A 21,529-nucleotide genomic window follows, 5' to 3' on the forward strand; every position below is an offset into this window, starting at 1 on the left:
AAAATGCTTGGAAAAAGTGCTTAAAACTATCTTAAAAGTAAACAATGATTTCATGTATTTTTGAACTTTAAGGTTTCATTTTGAAATAGATCCCGCAAAGTCATGATGATATATTGGAAGAGGAAAATAGATTAAAAACAGCCCAATGAATGACCCATGTGTGATCCTTTTTTTTGTATACCTTCTTCAAAAAGATCAGATTTAAGAAATCAGACCTACCAAACCATGATTTTAACCAGAAGTACACTTAAATCCTACTCTTTGTTTCTTCTTTTAGAACATATTCAAATTCTCATTCACTTTAGTGTAACTCATATATTTGAATCCAGAGGTTTAAGATAATTGGCCTAATTTTAAAGAATAAAAATGAATGTAAGTTGTTTTCATTAAACATAGGATATAGCCCTTCAATTATTTTGCTTTTGTTTTAAATTCTTTTCATTTTCTTTCATCTTCTACTTCTCTTGTAACTATAAATGTTTTAGTCTGTATGACAAGTAACACAAATCTGGCTTGATGAAAGAAAACATTATGATCCATACTGGATTGAAAGATACTAAAAAGTTCTGCCATATAACACAGGGAGCCCAACCCGTCTCTGTGATGACCTAAAGAGGTGGGATGGGGGCAGTGGGTGGGAGGCTCAAGAGGGTGGGAATATACTTATGGCTGATTCGAGTTGTTTTATGGCAGAAACAAACACAACATTGTAAAGCAATTATTTTCCAATTAAGACAAAAAAAAAAAGTTCTATGCAGCTGTGTCACTGAACTCAGGACTTAAACAGCAGTGAGAGACAAAAATGCACCAACAAATAACTAAAGACTTTGTGGTTGATGAAAAGCAAACCTACAAGACACTGGATTGTATGATGATGGGATATGAGCAGGAGAAACTGTTTAATTTTAGCATGTGAAAAATCACACGAATAAACAAGTGCAAATAGAACACTCTTATTTCTGGAATACAAACTGTTATTTAGTTTTTTTTCCTTGACTTTATTTATTTTTTTTTCCTTTGGCACCCTGGTGCAAAATATAGAATGCAGAATTAAGATTCTAAATTGCATCATATATTAGCTACAAGACAAATTTGGGGCAATTAACTTCATTGGTTGTACATTCATTAATTTCAACTTGGTAATTTTTCTATTGCAGTAGAACATTTACCAAGAAACCTACCCTTTTAATAATTTTTAAGTGAAGAGCAGAACTGTTGCCTGTACTATATTCTAGACACATTGGTGTACAAGAGATCTCTAGGACTTATTCATCTTATATAACTGAAACTTTCTATCTGCGGAATCTCCCCATTTCCTCCTCCTCCAGTCCCTGGAAACCATCATTCTGCCCTCTGCTTCTAGGAGTTTGACTACTTTATTATTCTTTTATTAAAAATTTTTTTTAAATTGGAGAATAGTTGCTTTACAATGTGTTGGTTTCTTCTGTACAACAACGGGAATCAGACAGAACTATATATATATATACACACACACACACACACACACATATCCCCTCCCTTCTGAGCCTTCCTCCTTGACTACTTTAATATCTCCTATCAGTGGAATCATAAAGCGTCTGTCCTTCTGTGATCAGCTGATTTCACTTAACATATGTCCACCACTCTCACCCATATTGTCACATCATAATGTTTTAAATGGTTAACTTCAGCAGAGCAGATTTGTTTGTGGCAACGGGGCCACACCTTGCTTTATCAGTTTTCTGCTTCTGCCCTTTATGAGTCCTTTTGCAGTCAAGACTGTCACACCTGGAGATGACTTCCCTGCCCGCTGAGGTGAGAACACTGTTTTGATGTCCAGAAGTACTTTTGTTTTTTTTTTAAGTCAAGGTCTCCTGGCAGCTCCTCTGCAAACTACTATGGCAGCTGGGCTAGAGGTCATGAATATTACATAAGGGCAGTCCATGTATTCAAACCAGCATCTCCAAGCCATGATTCCCATAGCAACACACAGAGATTTTACTCATCTTGGAGACGAAGCAGCCAGCAGAAGTATTCTAATGTTACCCTGGATTTTTTTTTTTTTTTTTAGCAAGATCAACACTTACTCTTTTTTCAAAGCAGTGATTTTTTTCAAAAGAAAACCAATGACCTCATTAAAATAGGTTCATTTAAAAATTACCAAGTATCACACACACCAAGGCCCTTTGAACTTGAACAACAGCAGTCTATGCTTTAGAAATAGCTGCTATTTGAACCACTGCAGGGGAGAAAGAATCCAAATCATGGCAATGTGTGAAATGAAACAGTCTCAGCTAAATTCTGTACTTCTATGTTTCATATTTGGTTTCCAGTCCCCCTTCCACTTAATTATTACAGGATAGAGAAGAAAGAGCTCCAAAGGGAGGGACATCTTTAATTAATAAAATCCTTTCTTGCTTTCTTTCTGAAAAGCATAATGCAATCCATTTTTTTTTAAATATAAGAAAAATACCATTATAAAACACCTAAGGAGTAAAAATGAGGGGAAAGATTGTTCAAGTCTAAGAGAATAAACATCAGCTTGAAGAAAGTTTGTTTTTCTAAGCAGAGAAATGGTTTCCTGAAAAACAAAACAAAACAAAGTAAATCCTTTTTCTATTAGAAGCAGTTTTTCCTCTTTGTATATTCAGGGATCATTTTTCTGCATCTAAATAAACCATCCACCCATGGAAACAAGTTGCTTGGATTATAAAACAACATAAAAGGCAAGACCACTCATGTATTACACTGCCTTCTTCTACCAAGGGAAGACAATACATTCCACATCCTGTACCTCTTTACAGCCAATCAAGGAAGCACGGTAACAGACCAGATGTACATTTCAGAAGGAATTTCCGCAGGTGGCCCATCATGGACTCAGCACAATGGACAAAGAGCTTGGCAGAGAAGGAAGGGTTTTACCTTTGCTTTTTCCAACTGGGCCTGGGCCTGTCGCTCTGCTTCTCTGCGCACTGCCTCCCGATCTTCCTCCAAAGAAACATCTGAATCGGATGGACGGCTGGTGTAGGAGTCTGCCGAACCCTGGAGAGGAAAATGGACATTTTAAAAGAGATTCCGTCTATGATGCTGGCCACAGAAAAGTCTCACTGACACGGCAGTTAGCTTCCTAGATTCTGCTGTCCATTCCTGAAAAGAGGAATAAAAATAATCCATTTTGGTGGCAAACCAGCTACACACATCCAGCTTTGGTTTGCAGACCACTTACTAGGAGAGTTATGCCGTTCAAGTTATTGATACCCTTCCTTCCTAAGTCTTATGGTCCAATTAGGAGCCTTTGTGGAAGCCAGAACAAGTTCTCTCATCATTAAACCGACTGTGGTGCAGTGCAGTGAAGGACACACACACCGTTTTCAAGGAGAGCTTCAAGAACAGTCCACAGCTACAGTGAGAATTTACAATTAGGAAGAAGATAGGCTAAAAAAACAACAACAACAACAAACATAAAGTCAAGGGAGTTATCAACTTGAACTCTCTGACACGCCACTACCATAGATGACCCTCTCTTTGATCTTAAGCATCCTTTGGTACCTCTGTATTCACCCAATGCCTCCTCTGACAAAATTGTAAGGCAACAGCTGCCAGCTTCCCTCAATCTTTAAGCAACATATCTTTTTCAATCCCTTTAAGTGGATATTTCATCAAAGGCTTCTACGGGAAAACACCTGCCCGGGGGGAGCTCCTAGGGAGATAAACCACCGCAGAGGAAAGGGAGCTAGAGGATTAGAGGACTCTCTTCCGCTCCCTCTTTCGCAATCAGCATCATATTACTAATCACAGGAGCCCCAGAGAGCCCTCACTTGTACCAGCGACAGAAACAACGACAAAATAACGTCTCCCCTCTACGAAAGCCCTGAAGCTTACACAGATATCCGAATTCTTCAGCCTTCCTCCCTTGGCGCGTTTCAGAAGCCTGATCCAGGTGGCCTTCATCAGCCAGACAGCGCCTTTCCCGTCCGCAGCTGCAGCCGCGGGCACCGATCCTCAGTGCGCGCTGAGCCCCGCAGAAACCCTGCTCGGTTCCCATCCATGCTCTGGGCAAACCCCCGCTTCTCCGTCCCTTTCTGCCTCCGGGGCTTTCACTTCCTACCCCGGAGGACTCCAATCCAAAGAGATTCTTATTTTCCCATCCCAGTGGGGAGGGGAAACAAACACTTGGATGCTTTCGATTGCTTTAAAGATAACACTTCAAGCGCATCCAAAGACAGGCATCAACTCGTCCTAAACTTCACGCATCTTATGACCCTCTCATCTTCCCTGTTCTTGGATTGTTCAAAGACATTAGTTGTGAGAGAACCTTAAGGGGGAAAAAAAAAAAAACCAACCTAGTGCAAAACGTATGCAGTGACATTTGCAAGTGCAAAGTTCAAGGCTTATCTTCAGAGATCTGGAGGGGGAGGGCGGAGGACGCGCTCACCGCACTGGGCATGCTCCGTCTGTAGCCTTTTTACGCAGACGCTCACATCACCCGGTTAGTCTGTCAAATTGCCATTTTGCATCTGAAGTGTAAACAGCTGGAAAGGGCTTTTTGATTCTATAGTAACAGGCACCTGGGATGTTTGACATGCTTCTATTTCAGACGAAACGTCTCAAAGATGAAACCTGTACTCTCTCCCTTTTTCTTTTCCTCTTAACAATATCCTTCCATTAATCTGCTGCGGAAAGTATATCCTATGCCATAGGACAATTCATAGATAATACATATGATATATGATATTGTTGGGCAATCGAAATCAAATCATGCTCATCCATTCAATATAAAGCCGCTCTTGATAGCTCCATTTCCTAAACAAAATGCAAGAGAGAGATTTGCTCACTGAAATAGGACTTGAAAGTAACCACAGCGCTAAGCAATGAATTTAACGGAGCTCAAAGTGGCTTTGAACCGCTTCTCCAACTGAGCAACTACCCTTCCAAATAAAGTCACTGGGATAAATAACCATGTGAAATTGCTATCACAGCAATTAGGGACAAATGTAAAAGCTTGGTTGATTTATTACCTGGAGTTAATATTTATAGAACCATTTAGTCCAAACTCTTCTTATAAATAAAGTGACTGAGGCTTGGGAAAGAATCATACATATTCATTTCCAGTATTAATGGGATTACTTTTTTGAAAGTTTATGAAGAAATACACACTTCCAGGTTTCCTAAAGTAAACATAAAATTCTATCACTGCATTCTAAACTATGTTTTGTTTGGGGGGGCAATTATTTTGTAAAGTCTCGTGCAAATGAAATAAAGCATTCTTAAGAAAGTCTTCCTTACTTTTCCCCTCCCTCCTTCCACCCCACCACCCTCTCACTTCTCCCCATCCCTATTCCTTTCATTTCTAGGTTAAGACCAATCTTCATGACTTAAATAGAAAATACAGGAGAGGCTCTAGAATAAACACTGTAGATCAAATGCACCCTCACTGTGGTATCATAACATAAATTAATAGATTACTTATATTTTTATCAAGTGAATATAAAATGCATGGGACACAGAAAATGCATTGCAATTTTTTGGTTCTTGTAAAATTCACAGGGGTGATAGGAGTTTTTCTACACCAACACACATGCTAGGGTAATCCTAATTTTCTCAGAGGGGTTCCTATAGCAGGAATTGTTTAGTCCCTCAGTCGTGTCTGACTCTTTTGTGACTATATGGACTGTAGCCTACCGGGCTCCTCTGTCCATGGGATTTCCCACGCCAGAATACTGGAGTTGGTTGCCATTTCCTTCTCCAAGGGATCTTCCTGACCCAGAGATCGAAGCTGTGTCTCCTGGATTGCAGGGTCTTTTTTTTTTTTTAAACATGGAGCCATCGGGAATGCCCACAGCAGGACTAGCATAGTAGAAAATTACCAGGAAGCACAATTATATCCCATAAAGGACATTAGGCCCCCCACACGGTCAGGTCACACCTCAGGGAGGATACAAAATTTCTCCTATTAAGAAGCCCATAATGAGAGGAAGAGCGTAACACACACACACACACACACACACACAATTGTGTGTGATCTTCTTCCACTATGAACAAAGATTTAAAAATCCTTTGCTTATAATCAGATGACGCTTTTAATTACATAGTCATTTTGAGACCTGTTACCAGGTTGAAATAAGTAAGCAGCGTAAAATACCCTCTGCATTGAGTTTTGGCAATGATCTTTTGAATATCTGCCACAATATATTAACCTCTGACCACTTTACAATGTGAGCTGTGACTTGAACTGATGTCCTCATGGCTTTCATTCTTTGGATCAGTGAAGTATGCTGCTGCTGCTAAGTCACTTCAGTCATGTCCGACTCTGTGTGACCCCAGAGACAGCAGCCCACCAGGCTCCCCCATCCCTGGGATTCTCCAGGCAAGAACACTGGAGTGGGTTGCCATTTCCTTCTCCAATGCATGAAAGTGAAAAGTGAAAGGGAAGTCGCTCAGTTGTGTCAGACTCTTAGCGACCCCATGGACTGCAGCCTGCCAGGCTCCCCCGTCCATGGGATTTTCCAGGCAAGAATACTGGAGTGGGGTGCCATTGCCTACACTTTCAAAATATTTTTAATTATAGAAGTTACATGTATCCATCGTAGAATGAAGAGAGACACAAATAATCTCTGCCTGAAATTTGCCCACCCAAAAAGCCTCACTATTAAATGGTAGCGTAGTTTAGCCTCCAGAGTTCTTGCATTTTCAAAAGTCACCCTCCCAACGTGTGCCTTACAATTAATCTCCTTCCTTTAGGAAGTGTTGATTTATGCAGTTAGAAGTGGTGTATCTAATTAAGCTTTTGCCTTTGGGACCATAAGGACTTTCTGGGTCATTCTGCCTTCTGTCAGGAAGAGCTGGCGGTCATTTTCGTAAATCCAAATGAGGTTCATCACAAGCTGTACCCCTGATCTCTTGGGTTCCTTCAGTACGATTAGTTGAACTTTTGTAATATTTGCCCTGGCAGGTACATCTCAGATTTCCTTTTCTTTATCTTAATATTCTCACTCCTCATCATACAGTTCCAAAATGCAACCTGCTCCTAATATCTAACAATAGCTCATCTGGGATCACTTATCTCCTCAGGACCTTTACTCCAAATGTGCATTCTTTACTTACAGGAAATGTTAGTTAATTGGATTAATTGATGCTTCTATTTATTCTTCAATTTCTGTTGTTTTCCAATTTATGTCAAATATTTGCACACAAAGCATTGCCTTTTTCCTTTAACACATTTTCCTGGATTTATAAAGTTGGCTTTTTTCATGCTGCACTCTACTGTTTCAATCATATGTCTATTTCCATGTCTATTTTCACATCTTTCTTGAACGCTCTTGTACTTCCGCTTTTAAAACCAAAAGGGTAAGAGTCGTTAGTCTATTGAGGAATGGCTTCCTGGATCCCAAGTGGGTCATCTATTCCTGTAGGAAATCTTCATATGAAGCCTAAAGCAATGCTCCTGGGCAAAATCAAATTCCTTATAGTATCCCGAGGTCACCTCGATTGTAGACCGAAGTGCGTCCCATCTCAGACACTCAAGATTTCAAATGTACAGGACTCGTGTATAGGACAATGCTAAGTCCGTGGCACAGTGGACTTCCACTGCTTCCCCCGACCTTCTGTGGCAGCAGTACTTTTTGGCACCAGGGACTGGTTTCGCAGAAGGCCAGTTCTCTATGGACTGAGGGCAGGATGGTTTGGGGATGATTCAAGGGCTTTCCTGGTGGCTCAGGTGGTAAAGAATCTGTCTATAATGCAGGAGACCTGGGTTTGATCCCTGGGTCGGGAAGATCCCCTGGAAAAGAGAATGGCTATCCACTCCAGTATTCTTGCCCGCAGAATTCCAGGGACAGAGGAGCCTTGTGGGCTACAATGCATGGAGTTGCAAACAGTCAGACATAACTGAACGATTAACACTTTCACTTCCAAGTGCATTACCTTTACTGCGCACTTTATTCCTATTATTATTATATCAGCTTCATCTCAGACCATCAGGCATTAGATCCTGGAAGCTGGGAACCCCTGTTCTATGGCACAGACAGACAAGCCATTTCCTTATTGATCAGGCCAATTTTAGGGAAAAAAAGCAGAATGGGATAGACTTCCAAGGACAAAGACTAAGACGAAAAGGGTTCTGTCTTGAATCACATGCTTGTCTTGGCTGGGGGAGATGATTCTTTCATTTCTCATATTGTCATCTATTTTCATAGTTTTAGAAAAACTAACTTTTTCCCTGTGAAGTCATCTGAATGTCTCTAAGAAAATGAATTGCTGACCTCTGCTTTGTTGGTTTCTTTAGGAACAAAACCATAAATTGCCTATTGATAATGAGAGTTCTTGACTCAAAGTTCAAAAATGACACAAGTTATTGAGATGAAGCCCATTTTCATTAATATTGTTTACTTCGGTTTTCCAATGTCACAAAGTTACTATTCAAACCCATTCAGTCATGAAAGTCTCAGATGTGACTGGCCTGCCATTTGGATAAACTTGAAAATAGTGTCAGAGGTGATGGTAATAAATCTATGCAAGTTCAATTTGTTATGACTAAGTATCAGCTAAAATATTAGCTTCAATTTTCTCAGGAGCACAGGAAAATTTGTAAACTCTGTATACGTTTCATAAGTACTGGTGAAGACATTATAGTTTGCCCCCAAACAAAACAAAACACCAAAACACCCACCACAAGCTTTTATTCAGTAGTTAATACTTTGGGACAATAAGTGCTATAACAGTAAGTTAAATGCTAGGAATATGACCTTGTTCCCATCATGGAGCCTGACATTCTAGTGAAGAAGGTCCATTAAAATAATTATCAGAAAAATAATTACAGGGAGAAAACAGTGAACAGGCTGAGATGAGAGAATGATGGTGGGAAGATACCACTTTAATTGGGAAGATAAGATAATCCTAAGAGATGATATTTAAGTTGAAATATCCCAAAAGATAAACAAAAAACAAGTCAGCCTTGGGAGGTGCTGGGAAAAGCAATATAGGAGAGGGAATGGCATATGTTAAGGCCCTGAGGACAAGGAATGAAGCACGATCAGGGACGCTAATGTGCTATTCTGCTGGTGTGTTTATTTAAGCTTCCTCCTCTTTCTCTTTCTGTAGGTAATACATGTGGAATATGTATTCCGGGAATCTCTTCATTTATGTGGCACAACCTCACAGAAAAACTTCTTACAGAAGTTTGATTTTCCAAATTAGAATTGGCATTTAAGTTGTCAGCAAATTCCACATTATGGGGAAAATCAAGTCTTCTAAGGTTTAAAGGGAATTCTCTCATTTTCTTCCTTCTAAATTAAGGGCTATCTCATAAAGGCTAATGTCAGGATGTTTTTGAGACTCTTCTATATTATGTGAATTCAAGCAGTCAATTTATTAAGGTTAGACAATGTACACAAGTGATAATAACAATTGCTATTTAAAAAAAAAATCTTTTAGCCTCACCATGGGGCATGTGAGATCTTAGTTCCCCAATCAGGGATTGAACCCATGCCCCCTGCATGGCAGTGCAGAATCTTAACCAATGGGCCATCAGGGGATTCACATAACTGCTAATCTTGAATGAATGCCTATACTGTACTAAGCACTGTGTGGATTCGCCAATATTACATAATTTAATCATTAATTTTTCTCCATTTTTCACTGATGAAAAAACTTTAGCATAGAGAAGTTACCTGAGCGAGGTTACAAAGCTAAAAATTGATGGAGATAGGGGTCAACCTTTAGCAATCTAAATTTAAGTTCCATACATGCAATCAGTTCAGAAAACTAAAAGCCAGAACAGATCCTTACATGCAACTCATCTTTCTGTTAATCAAAAATACATTTTTAAAAATTCTTTAAAAAGTTGAAGTACAGTTGATTTACAATGTTGTGTTAGTTTCAAGTGTGTAGTAAAGTGATTCACTTATATATATTATGTATATATGTATGTGTATATATATAGGGTTCTCAGGTGGTGCTATGGTAAAGAATCCACCTGCCAATGCAGGAGACAAGAGATGCGGGTTCCACCCCTGGGTCAGGAAGATCCCCTGGAGAAGGGAATGGCAATCCACTTCAGTATTCCTGCCTGTAAAATCCTATGGACAGAGGAGCCTGGTGGGCTACAGTCCATGGGGTCACAAAGAGTCAGACATGACTGAGCACAAATATGTGGGTATATATTTGTGTGTGTGTGTGTGTGTGTGTGTGTGTGTGTGTGTGTGCATATATATTCTTTTTCAGATTCTTTTCCGATACAGGTTATTACAAGATATTGAATATAGTTTCCTATGTTATAGAAAACATGTTTCTGTCTGCCAGGCACACACATAACCGTTTCTAAAGGTCCTAATTTGTCATGACGACTTTCAAGTTATTAGCTCTATCTTTGCTGAACCTGGCACTCTCCCCACTCCCTTTCTCCCCTTCCCTTCTCCCCTCCCTTCTGACACACTCTCCCCCTCCAACCACTCCACACACACACCTTCACAGATTCTCCAATTTTATCTTCCCAAAGGCACAATGAAGGTGCAATGAAACAGATAATTTCTCATTCATCAGTGTAACACAATTTTGTGACAATGTGCCTACTACCCTGAAATTTTCTTCACTTCAGAGTATCTCAACTGGAAAGCATTCTTTTTGTTACTTATCTACAATGGAAAGTAGGTAACTAGAATAGGAAAACAATGGAAGTCAAGAAACTGGCTATTGAAAACCTCCCCCTTTCCCTGAAAATGAACGTAAGTTTGGCAAGCTGGTCTTCAGTAGCCTCTCTGGCAGCTACTCTTGTCTGAAGCTGGCTGGAATTCAAGTGTCTCCTGAGTAATCTTTCAGTTCAATAGGAACCATTGTAGTGGCACTGAAACTAAAATTACTAAAAAGTAGAAATGGTAGGTCCAAGGCTCAGTGACGTGACTTACATATTTTTCAGAGTACATTACATTACATTAAAACACTTACACTCAATTATTCTTCGAACCAAGGGTATGATGGCTATTTATGTTTTGTAGAAGAGCTTCTGTCCAATATTTGTAAAATTTGACACTTTCACAAAGAACCATTTTGAGAAAGCTAATGTGGCTCAGACCATGAACTCCTTATTGCCAAATTCAGACTTAAATCGAAGAAAGTGGGGAAAACCACTAGACCATTCCCTTATGATTATACAGTGGAAGTGAGAAATAGATTTAAGGGCCTAGATCTGATAGATAGAGTGCCTGATGAATTATGGAATGAGGTTCGTGACATTGTACAGGAGACAGGGATCAAGACCATCCCCATGGAAAAGAAATGCAAAAAAGCAAAATGGCTGTCTGGGGAGGCCTTACAAATAGCTGTGAAAAGAGGAAAAGCGAAGGGCAAAGGAGAAAGGGAAAGATATAAACATCTGAATGCAGAGTTCCAAAGAATAGCAAGAAGAGATAAGAAAGCCTTCCTCAGCAATCAATGCAAAGAAATAGAGGAAAACAACAGAATGGGAAAGACTAGGGATCTCTTCAAGAAAATCAGAGATACCAAAGGAACATTTCATGCAAAGATGAGCTCGATAAAGGACAGAAATGGTATGGACCTAACAGAAGCAGAAGATATTAAGAAGAGATGGTAAGAATACACAGAAGAACTGTACAAAAAAGATCTTCACGACCCAGATAATCACAATGGTGTGATCACTGACCTAGAGCCAGACATCCTGGAATGTGAAGTCAAGTGGGCCTTAGAAAGCATCACTACGAACAAGGCTAGTGGAGGTGATGGAATTCCAGTTGAGCTATTTCAAATCCTGAAAGATGATGTTGTGAAAGTGCTGCACTCAATATGCCAGCAAATTTGGAAAACTCAGCAGTGGCCACAGGACTGGAAAAGATCAGTTTTCATTCCAATCCCAAAGAAAGGCAATGCCAAAGAATGCTCAAACTACCACACAATTGCACTCATCTCACACGCTAGTAAAGTAATGCTCAAAATTCTCCAAGCCAGGCTTCAGCAATATGTGAACCGTGAACTTCCTGATGTTCAAGTTGGTTTTAGAAAAGGCAGAGGAACCAGAGGTCAAATTGCCAACATCCACTGGATCATAGAAAAAGCAAGAGAGTTCCAGAAAAACATCTATTTCTGCTTTATTGACTATGCCAAAGCCTTTGACTGTGTGGATCACAATCAACTGTGGAAAATTCTGAAAGAGATGGGAATACCAGACCACCTGATCTGCCTCTTGAGAAATCTGTATGCAAGTCAGGAAGCAACAGTTAGACATGGAACAACAGACTGGTTCCAAATAGGAAAAGGAGTTCGTCAAGGCTGTATATTGTCACCCTGTTTATATAATTTATATGCAGAGTACATCATGAGAAACGCTGGACTGGAAGAAACACAACCTGGAATCAAGACTGCTGGGAGAAATATCAATAACCTCAGAGATGCAGATGACACCACCCTTATGGCAGAAAGTGAAGAGGAACTCAAAAGCCTCTTGATGAAAGTCAAAGTGGAGAGTGAAAAAGTTGGCTTAAAGCTCAACATTCAGAAAACGAAGATCATGGCATCTGGTCCCACCACTTCATGGGAAATAGATGGGGAAACAGTGGAAACAGTGTCAGACTTTATTTTTCTGGGCTCCAAAATCACTACAGATGGTGACTGCAGCCGTGAAATTAAAAGATGCTTACTCCTTGGAAGGAAAGTTATGACCAACCTAGCTAGCATATTCAAAAGCAGAGACATTACTTTGCCAACAAAGGTTCGTCTAGTCAAGGCTATGGTTTTTCCTGTGGTCATGTATGGATGTGAGAATTGGACTGTGAAGAAAGCTGAGCACTGAAGAATTGATGCTTTTGAAGTGTGGTGTTGGAGAAGACTCTTGAGAGTCCCTTGGACTGCAAGGAGATCCAACCAGTCCATTCTGAAGGAGATCAGCCCTGGGATTTCTTTGAAAGGAATGATGCTAAAGCTGAAACTCCAGTACTTTGGCCACCTAATGTGAAGAGTTGATTCATTGGAAAAGACCATGATGCTGGGAGGGATTGGGGGCAGGAGGAGAAGGGGATGACAGAGGATGAGATTGCTGGATGGCATCACTGACTTGATGGATGTGAGTCTGGGTGAACTCCAGGAATTGGTGATGGACAGGGAGGCCTGGTGTGCTGCGATTCATGGGGTCGCAAAGAGTCGGACACGACTGAGCGACTGATCTAATTTGATCTGAATATTAGATGGGAATTCTCATATTATTGTGAGTTTTGGATTTCAAGCATAGGATAAGTAATTTCTCTTCATAATTACAGTATTCATGTGTGTGTGTTGGGGTAGTTTTTTGGGCTTATTATATTTACTGATAGTAATAGATGGAAAATGTTTTTCATGCTAATATAACTTATTTAAAAATTCACTTTTCATTCATGAGAAAGGAAATGAATAGGCAAGAAGCAGAAAAATAGTGGCTTGGGAGAGTTGAACTTTCTCAAAATATTGATGAAAAAAATTGAATGAGGAAAAATGAGTGAATGAACCACTTGCAGGAAATCTGCAGTATAGGAATTCATGACAAGTATGGATACAGCCATAAACGCTGAGTGAACATCACTACCTTTAGTCTTCCTACTGAGTCTGCTCAGCATACACACATACTATTATTTCCATTTGCGTAATCAATGTGATACACCACATCGACAAAAGAAAAGACAAAAACCACATGATTATCTCAATAGAGGCAAAAAAAAGCATTTGATAAAAGATAACATCTAATCATGATTAAAAACTCTTAGCAAATAAAGTGGGTATAGAGGAAATGTATCTCAACATAATAAAAGCTATTAATGGCAAACCCAAAACCAATCTAATACTCAGTGATAAAAAGCTGAAAGCCTTCCTGCTAAAATCTGGAAAGACAAGGATGCCCCACTCTCACTACTTCTTTTCAACATAGTATTGGCAGTCCTAGCCACAGAAATCTGATAAGAAAATGAAAGAAAAGTGTGTAAACTGAAAGGAAAGAGGAAAATCTGTCATTATATGCAGATGACATACTATTATTTCCTCTGCCTAAGAAGACCTCCCCTGAACTCCATTTTCTCTGCCAGTTTCTACCTCATTTTTTTTTTTTTTTGCTCTCCTTTGTAGGAAAAAAAAAAAAAGCTCATGCTCACTTCAATTCTTCTTTATGGGTCTTTTTTAAAGTTACTCTCTCCCACCACTGCCCTCAAAACTGCTCAGGGTCATCAGCAATAAATGGTTAAATCCAATGGTCAATTCTCAGTGCTCATCTTACTTGGTAGGTTAATATCACTCCCCATCCTTTCAGGGCTTCCCTTGAAGCTCAGTTGGTAAAGAATCTGCCTATAATGCAGGAGACCCGGGTTTGATTCCTGGGCTGGGAAGATTCCCTGGAGAAGGAAATGGCAACCCACTCCTGTATTCATGCCTGGAGAATCCCATGGACCGAGAAGCTTGGCAGGCTATAGCCCATGGGGTCGCAAGAGTCGGACATGACTTAGCAACTAAACCACCACCACCACCACGCAATCCTTTCAGGATTCCCAGGTGGCACTAGTGGTAAAGAATCTGCCAGCCAATGCAGGAGACTCGGGTTCAGTCCCTGGGCTAGGAAGATCCCCTGGAGAAGGAAATGGCAACCCACTCCAGTATTCTTGCCTGGAGGATCCTATGGACAGAGGAGCCTGGTGGGCCACAGTTCATAGGGCCACACAGGACGTGGCTGAAGCAGCTCAGCACAGCACCCATCCTATCATTCACTTTCTCAGAGTTGCTTTCCCAAACCCCTCTCTCGTGGTCTTTCTCTTACCTACTGGCTGTTCTTTCTGACTCTCCTTGGTTGGATCACCTCTCCCACCACCTCCTTTTTGCTTCAACCTCACTGAAGCTCCTCACAGGCACCAGGAAAGCTTTCTCCCTAGATCGTCACAGTACAATCACCTCCTTTAAGTCTTTTCTTAGCTGGCATCCTTTCTTTTCTTTTTTTTAATTAGCTCACCAAGGGTCTTAGTTGTGGCACATGGGATCTTTCCTTTAAGCACGTGGACTCTGAAGTTGTGGCATGCAGGCTCCAGAGTGTGCGGGCTTCAGTAGCTGCGGCACACGGGCTCTCTAGTTGTGGTGTGCCGGCTTAGTTGCTCGAGGCATGTGGGATCTTAGCTCCCCGACCAGGGATTGAACCCATGTCCTCTGCATTGCAAGGCAGATTCTTCACCACTGGACCAACAGGGAAGTCTTGGTGACTTTTCAATGAGGACTTTCCTAACCATCCTATTTAAAATTGCAATCCCCCAAGCCCTCCAGCATCTCTAATCTCCTTTAGCCTGTTCTACTTTTTAAAAATGGAGCTTTCACCTTCTAACATACAATATAGTTTAATTATGTTTATTGTTTAGTGTCTCTCTCCCTCCACTAGACTATAACATCCATGAAGGCATAGATCTTTTCTCCTGTTTAATTTACTCATTTATCCCAAGTGCTTAGAACAGTGCCTGGCACAAAACAGATGCTCTATAAACATGTGTTAAATGAATGACTAGGGTTACCAGAGAAAGAGAGCCTTTTCTTTCTCACATCCTAGAGCTTGATACTCTTAAAACATTCCTAAATATTCTCATGTCTTTTCCTTACTATTGGGTTGGTCAAAAAATCTTTTCGAGTTTTTCCCATAAGAACAAAATTTTTGGCCAATCCTCCTCCCCCCAAAAAAACCACACCCACAGAAATTTTCCTGACTCATAGTTAATGGCAATAAATATTTGCTATGATGAGTAGAAGAATAAAACAAAAACTTCAGCCTGAAGATATATTTGGAATTTTATCATAAACCTCAATAAATACCAAGTTCATTAACTTAGTGTAAATGTCAACTCTAAGTCAGTAGATTAAATAAACATGTTCCATAACAAGCAAACTACTAAAAAGAGAAGACATTATACTTAAAATTTATATAGCATCCTTCTTCCAAGGAATGTAAGAGAGACTTTACGTTCTGAAAATGTGATTAACACTTACTTTCTATGAAGCTTCTTTTTCCATTAATTTTCCTCCCTCATTCCAGGGACTTATATTTCCAATCCTAAAACTGCTAATGACTCATTGTGTCGCCACAGGCAAGTTATGTAAATACTCCTCAGACTCATTGCCCCCATGCAATCTGAGTACAGTAAGTCAAAGCTACTAGAAAGAATATTCTTGAGAATTTTCTTACAGATGGTTGAATATACATTGTAAATATGACATATTCTATGACTGTTTACAGACTGTTACTTCTCATACACTACCCCTGCCAGTCCTAGGAGGATAGAGTTTAAATTCACAGCAGAAAAAAGCGTGACTATACATATAACTTCTAGTAAGATGGAATGTTTTAAAAAAATCAAGCCAGCACAGGAAAAAGATATTTCTGCAAGCAATTTTAGAACATATATTTAAAAGGAATTCAAGTAATAGCTGGACAAATAAACAACTCTGGAACATCTTCACAGGCTCTCTACTACTAAATAAAGGTCACCTCAAAAGATGGCATGCCCAGCTGTGAGCCTTTTCTTGAGTGGCAGAACCATCAGACAATGAATCTTGGTTCCTGCCTTCCAGGGAAAATTTGCTGAGGTGACAATGAACCATCAATCCATAGGCATTCAAGGACAGTCAGCACATGTATCCTCCAGGGAATCCCAGAGCTGTGAAAGGGATAGGGCTTCAGTCCTGAAAGATTTTACCCTCTAAAATTTTCTGTGCATACAGCAGTTATTCTTACTGGTACAAAACACAGTAAGAGAACAACAGACAAGCAGACAAAGGATATGGATACAAGATTCACCAAAAAATCAGCTAGTCATAAGCATCTGGAAAAAGTGTTCAGCATCACTAAATTAAGATGCATTTCCTTATTAAATGTGTACTGTTGCCAAAATACCAATTCATAGTGTTATGAGAAGACACTACAACCAACACTTTCACATCCTGTTGATAGTCTGTTTTACTTTAGTACAGCCCTTTGGGAAAATCACGTTCTTTTGGTTTCTATCTAGATATGTATCTTGACTACTAGGTATCCAGACTAATGATTGTACTTTAAACATTCTTGGACTTTTCTGGTGGTCCAGTGGTTAAGGATCTGCCTGCCTATGCAGGGGACATAGGTTCGATCCCTGGTCTGGGAGAATCCCACATGCCATGGGGCAATTAAGCCCATACGCCACAACTACTGAAGCCCCTGTGCCCTAGAGCCCACGCTCTGCAACAAGAGAAGCCACAGGAATGAGAGGCCCTCGTATTGCAACTGGAGAATAGCCCCAGCTTGCTGCAACTAGAGAAAAGCCTGCACACAGCAACGAAGACCCAGTGCAGCCAAAAATAACTAAAATAATCAATTAATTAAAAAAGAATAAAATTTCTTAAACTATGGTTCATATACTTACATTATGACACAACCTTAATGATGATTATAAAGGCTAAAAGGCATTATAGGCAAATGTTTATGGTGATAATATTTGGTTAAAAAAAAAAGGAAAGAAATTTTGAAAACCTGAATCATTTCCATAATCATATACATTCATGTATGTAAAAATGCTGGAAGTACACAAAAATAACAGAAGATATAGGAGTATACTATTATTTTTTTAATTCTGGGGTTACTTAAAATTTTTTTTCTGTAACATTACCATTTTTCTGACTAGAAATAAAAACCTCATTCTTGTTGCAAATGAACTGTGCAACAAAACACTCTGAAAATATTTTTGCTGTTGCAAAAAGAGAGTTTGCAGATATAAACTGTCCTTAATTTGTTAATTTAAACTTGAAAGTTTTTTGCATGTGGGGAAGGGAAGAAAACTTGAGATCTTCTGAAAAACTCTTGGTGCACATTACAAGAAAAGAAATAGAGTAAATGTTAATGTGGGAATTATATCAGGTAAGAAACAAAAATGAAAAGAAAAGTACTTTGGCATGAAATGTTAGCATTTTTAAGTATTACATTTCTCTGTAGACAATGTGTTAAAGTAATTATTTGAAGTTTCTGCTGAAACACTGGGCTTGTCTCATATGACTGCTTAAATAATTTTGTGGTACTAGGTGAGATACTGAAGCAGGCCAAATGACTCAGTAATTTGGTAATTCATTGTTAATATACTGCTCTCAAAGCCTAACCTTCCAGAAAGATATGACTTGGGTTCAAAGAGATTTAATATTAAAAATAGGCTACACGATCAGGGAGTTGGCTGAAAAAGGACCTGGTATGTAGTAGTTAGTAATAAAGTACCCTACTGATCCAAAACACTTACTGCCTCCTTTAAGCAGCTAACCTACCTTCAGGAAGTGATTTAAGAACTAGAGACAATTTGGTTCATACAAATCCATGCTTAAAAATATGCTGCAAATTTCAGATTGATTAGCTGGAAATATGCCATTGGTTCTATTAATTATTATTAATGTTAGAAAATCCAGCCTCTATTAAGAATATTTCAGAAAACACTGGACATAGACTGTTGGTAAAATGCAATTCATGGCACTTCCCTGGTAGTCCAGTGGTTAAGAATCCACCTACCAATATAGGGCACAGGGGTTTAATCCCTGGTCTGGGAAAATCCCACATGCCTCAGAGCAGCTAAGTGCATGTAGCACAGCTACTGAAAGCAGACTGCCCAGAGCCTGTGCTCTGCAACAGGAGAAGCCAGTGCAGTGAGAATCCCCCGCACTGCAGTGAAGAGCAGCCCTCACTCCCTGCAACTAGAGGAATCCCGAGCACAGCACTGAAGACCCAGCACAATCAAAACATTTTTTAAAAAGCCAATTTATACATTTCATTTTTCACAAATAAGAAAGCAGTTTTAAACTGCAAATATTTAATACATGGTGCCATAGGCTGAATGCTTGCATTCCCCCCCACCCCCCCAAATTCACATGTTGACACTGGATCCCCAAGGTGATGGTATTAGGAGGTAGGGCTTTGGGATGGTAAATAGATCATGAGCAGGAGCCCTCATGATGGGATTAGTGCCCTTGTAAAAAGACCCCAGAAAGCTCCCTTGTCCCCCCTACCAAGTGAGGACTTGGTGACAAGATGGCCATTTATGAACTAGGAACTAAACTCTGCCAGCACCTTGATCTCAGGCTTCCAGCCCCAGAACTGTTAGATATTTCTGTTGTTTATAAGCCACTCAGTCTCTGATATTTTAAAATAGCAGCCTGAATGGACCAAAAGACATGAAATTGTATGCTTTGCTTTAAGTTCCAAAGTATAATGAACTTAAATGATAATAAAACTTCCATCAGGCAGGGGAAAACACGGCTTGACAGTTTGGTAAAGATTAGGGAAGACTTGGTGACTGCTGGCCATGTCTGCTGACCTTTGCCCTTTGGCCTGATGATACTGTTACACAGATGCTACAGCATGCTTGTGTTATATGCTAGAGGCTTCCACTGTGAAAATAGACACCAACCTCAAGTGCTCCAAACCAAAGATACACCTATGTCTTCTACTTCATTTAAATGACAATCATTTAATATAATATTGCAGAAAACTAAATATTATCTCCCTTCCCCCAACATCCACATACATTAGAATCTAATGTCCAAGAGAAGGGCAGGGATTTTTTTTTTCACCTCTGTGTCCTCAACAGCAGTGTGTATGAGACAGACTGGAACCTGAGACCCTTTACTGCAGTACTTTTACCTGGACAAACGTCTCCTTGAGCCACAAAATACAAAGAAACTATAGCGTGTGCATGCTGAGTTGTGTCCAACTCTTCTGCAACTCCATGGACTGTAGCCTGCCAGGCTCCTCCGTCCATGGGATTTTCCAGGCAATAATACTGAAGTGGGTTGCCATTTCCTACTCTAAGGGATCTTCCCGACTCAAGGATTGAACCCACGTCTCTTGCATCTCCAGCATTGGCAGGTGGATTCTTTACCACTAGTGCCACCTAGAAAGCCCAAAGAAACTGTGAAGTGAGTGAAGTTGCTCAGTTGTGTCTGACTCTTTGCAACCCCATGGACTATAGCCTACCAGGTTCCTCCATCCATGGGATTTTCCAGGCAAGAATACTGGAGTGGGCTGCCATTTCCTTCTCCAGGAGATCTTCCCAACCCAGGGACTGAACCCAGGTCTCCCGTGTTGTAGGCAGATGCTTTACCATCTGAGCCACCAGGGAAGCTGTAAGGGACTACAAATAACCATGTGCTTTTGCAGTTAGGACAAATTATGGACAAGAAGATACAAAAAGACCAAAAATCCAACTGCCATTTCTGAAGAGCTGGGAGCAAAAGCAGAGTGCTGGGGGAAAAAAAAGCAGGCTACTGCGCATGCCCCCTGCATAATCCACCACCTAAGGGGTGGGCAAACTACCTAAGCTACCCCTGCAGCCCGACTCCTGGACACACCCCTACCCTCAGGCCATATAAGGAACCAGCTCACTCCTGCCTCGAGGACTTAATGGTCAAGGGAACCAGTTGTTCTTGTTCCCCTCTGGTGCAGCAGGGGGCCCCAAGAAAGCCTTGCCTGAATTTCCTGTCTGGCCTTTTATCAATCTCTATTGATTAAGGAGGCCAAGAACCCTGGCTGGTAATATGTACATCTGGGAAGAAGATAAGATTGGCGGGGGCAGGTGGGGGGGCCTCGACATTCTAGTGAGGGAGACAGATATGACAGAGGTGAATAATTCAACAATTGTTTTATGACTACTATATCATACAAGGTTGCTCTACATGGTCTCGGTGCCAGAGACCCTGGAATTCTCTGGCCAAATGGTCATGAGCCTGTTTCTCAGGACTGCGTGGGCCTCTCTTCATATTTCTCCTTCTCAGAATACATCTCTCCACCTGTGTGCAGACTCTTAGACCCAGGTCTGCTGAGTGGGGAGTGATGAACAGGGGCTTGAATGATTAGGCTTGGCTGTTGACGCACACCACACACCTTCAGAAAGCCTAATGGGACCTGGGGGCTGTGTGCCAGCTCTCTACCCCCTGCCATGCTCTCATGTAGAGCTCTGAGGACAATTAAATTCAGATCTGCCTTCCCAGTCATTATAAAGGTATGCACTCCACTGGTCTGCCATTGATCTTCCTGCCAACAAGGACCGAGGTTGTCCTTTCCCCAGCAGAGAAGGGTCTTAACCACAAGGCCAGGGACTTTCTGTGTTAATATTTGGAGCTTCTGCTCCTGACTGATGAGCTGGCACCCACCTTGGTACTTATCAGGCACTTGATAAGTTATTCTGGGTAAATGAATACAGTGTGTGTCTATCATATCAAACTCTGTGTAATACAGGGTTCTGCTGCTGCTGCTAAGTTGCTTCAGTTGTGTTCGACTCTGTGCGACCCCATAGATGGCAGCCCACCAGGCTCCTCTGTCCCTGGGATTTTCCAGGCAAGAGTACCGGAGTGGGTTGCCATTTCCTTCTCCGGCAGCCTGTGCTACATACGTACAAAGATAAATTCTGCAACCTTGTAGGTGTTCCGTGAACGTTTAGCCAATAAGATAGCATCTATATTTCTTCCCAATGGGGCATCTAATTATGGGTAAAACAGTACTTGCGCCATCCAATGGTCTCAGAAAACAGAGGAAAGACACCACGCAAAC

At 40.6% G+C, this 21,529-nt stretch overlaps 1 protein-coding gene across 4 annotated transcripts in view; it reads right to left on the minus strand.

The window, feature by feature from the left end:
• Positions 1–21,529, minus strand: part of CACNB2 (calcium voltage-gated channel auxiliary subunit beta 2) — a 425,961-nt gene that overhangs the window by 126,017 nt on the left and 278,415 nt on the right. For all 4 annotated transcript variants that reach the window (XM_070381891.1, XM_070381887.1, XM_070381888.1 and 1 more), the window contains one exon: positions 2,902–3,021. In XM_070381891.1, the coding sequence (XP_070237992.1) occupies positions 2,902–3,021 (120 nt within the window). The remainder of the gene's footprint in view (positions 1–2,901; positions 3,022–21,529) is intronic.

Source organism: Bos mutus, chromosome 13 (genome assembly GCF_027580195.1).
Source record: "Bos mutus isolate GX-2022 chromosome 13, NWIPB_WYAK_1.1, whole genome shotgun sequence".
Classification (NCBI taxonomy): domain Eukaryota; kingdom Metazoa; phylum Chordata; class Mammalia; order Artiodactyla; family Bovidae; genus Bos; species Bos mutus.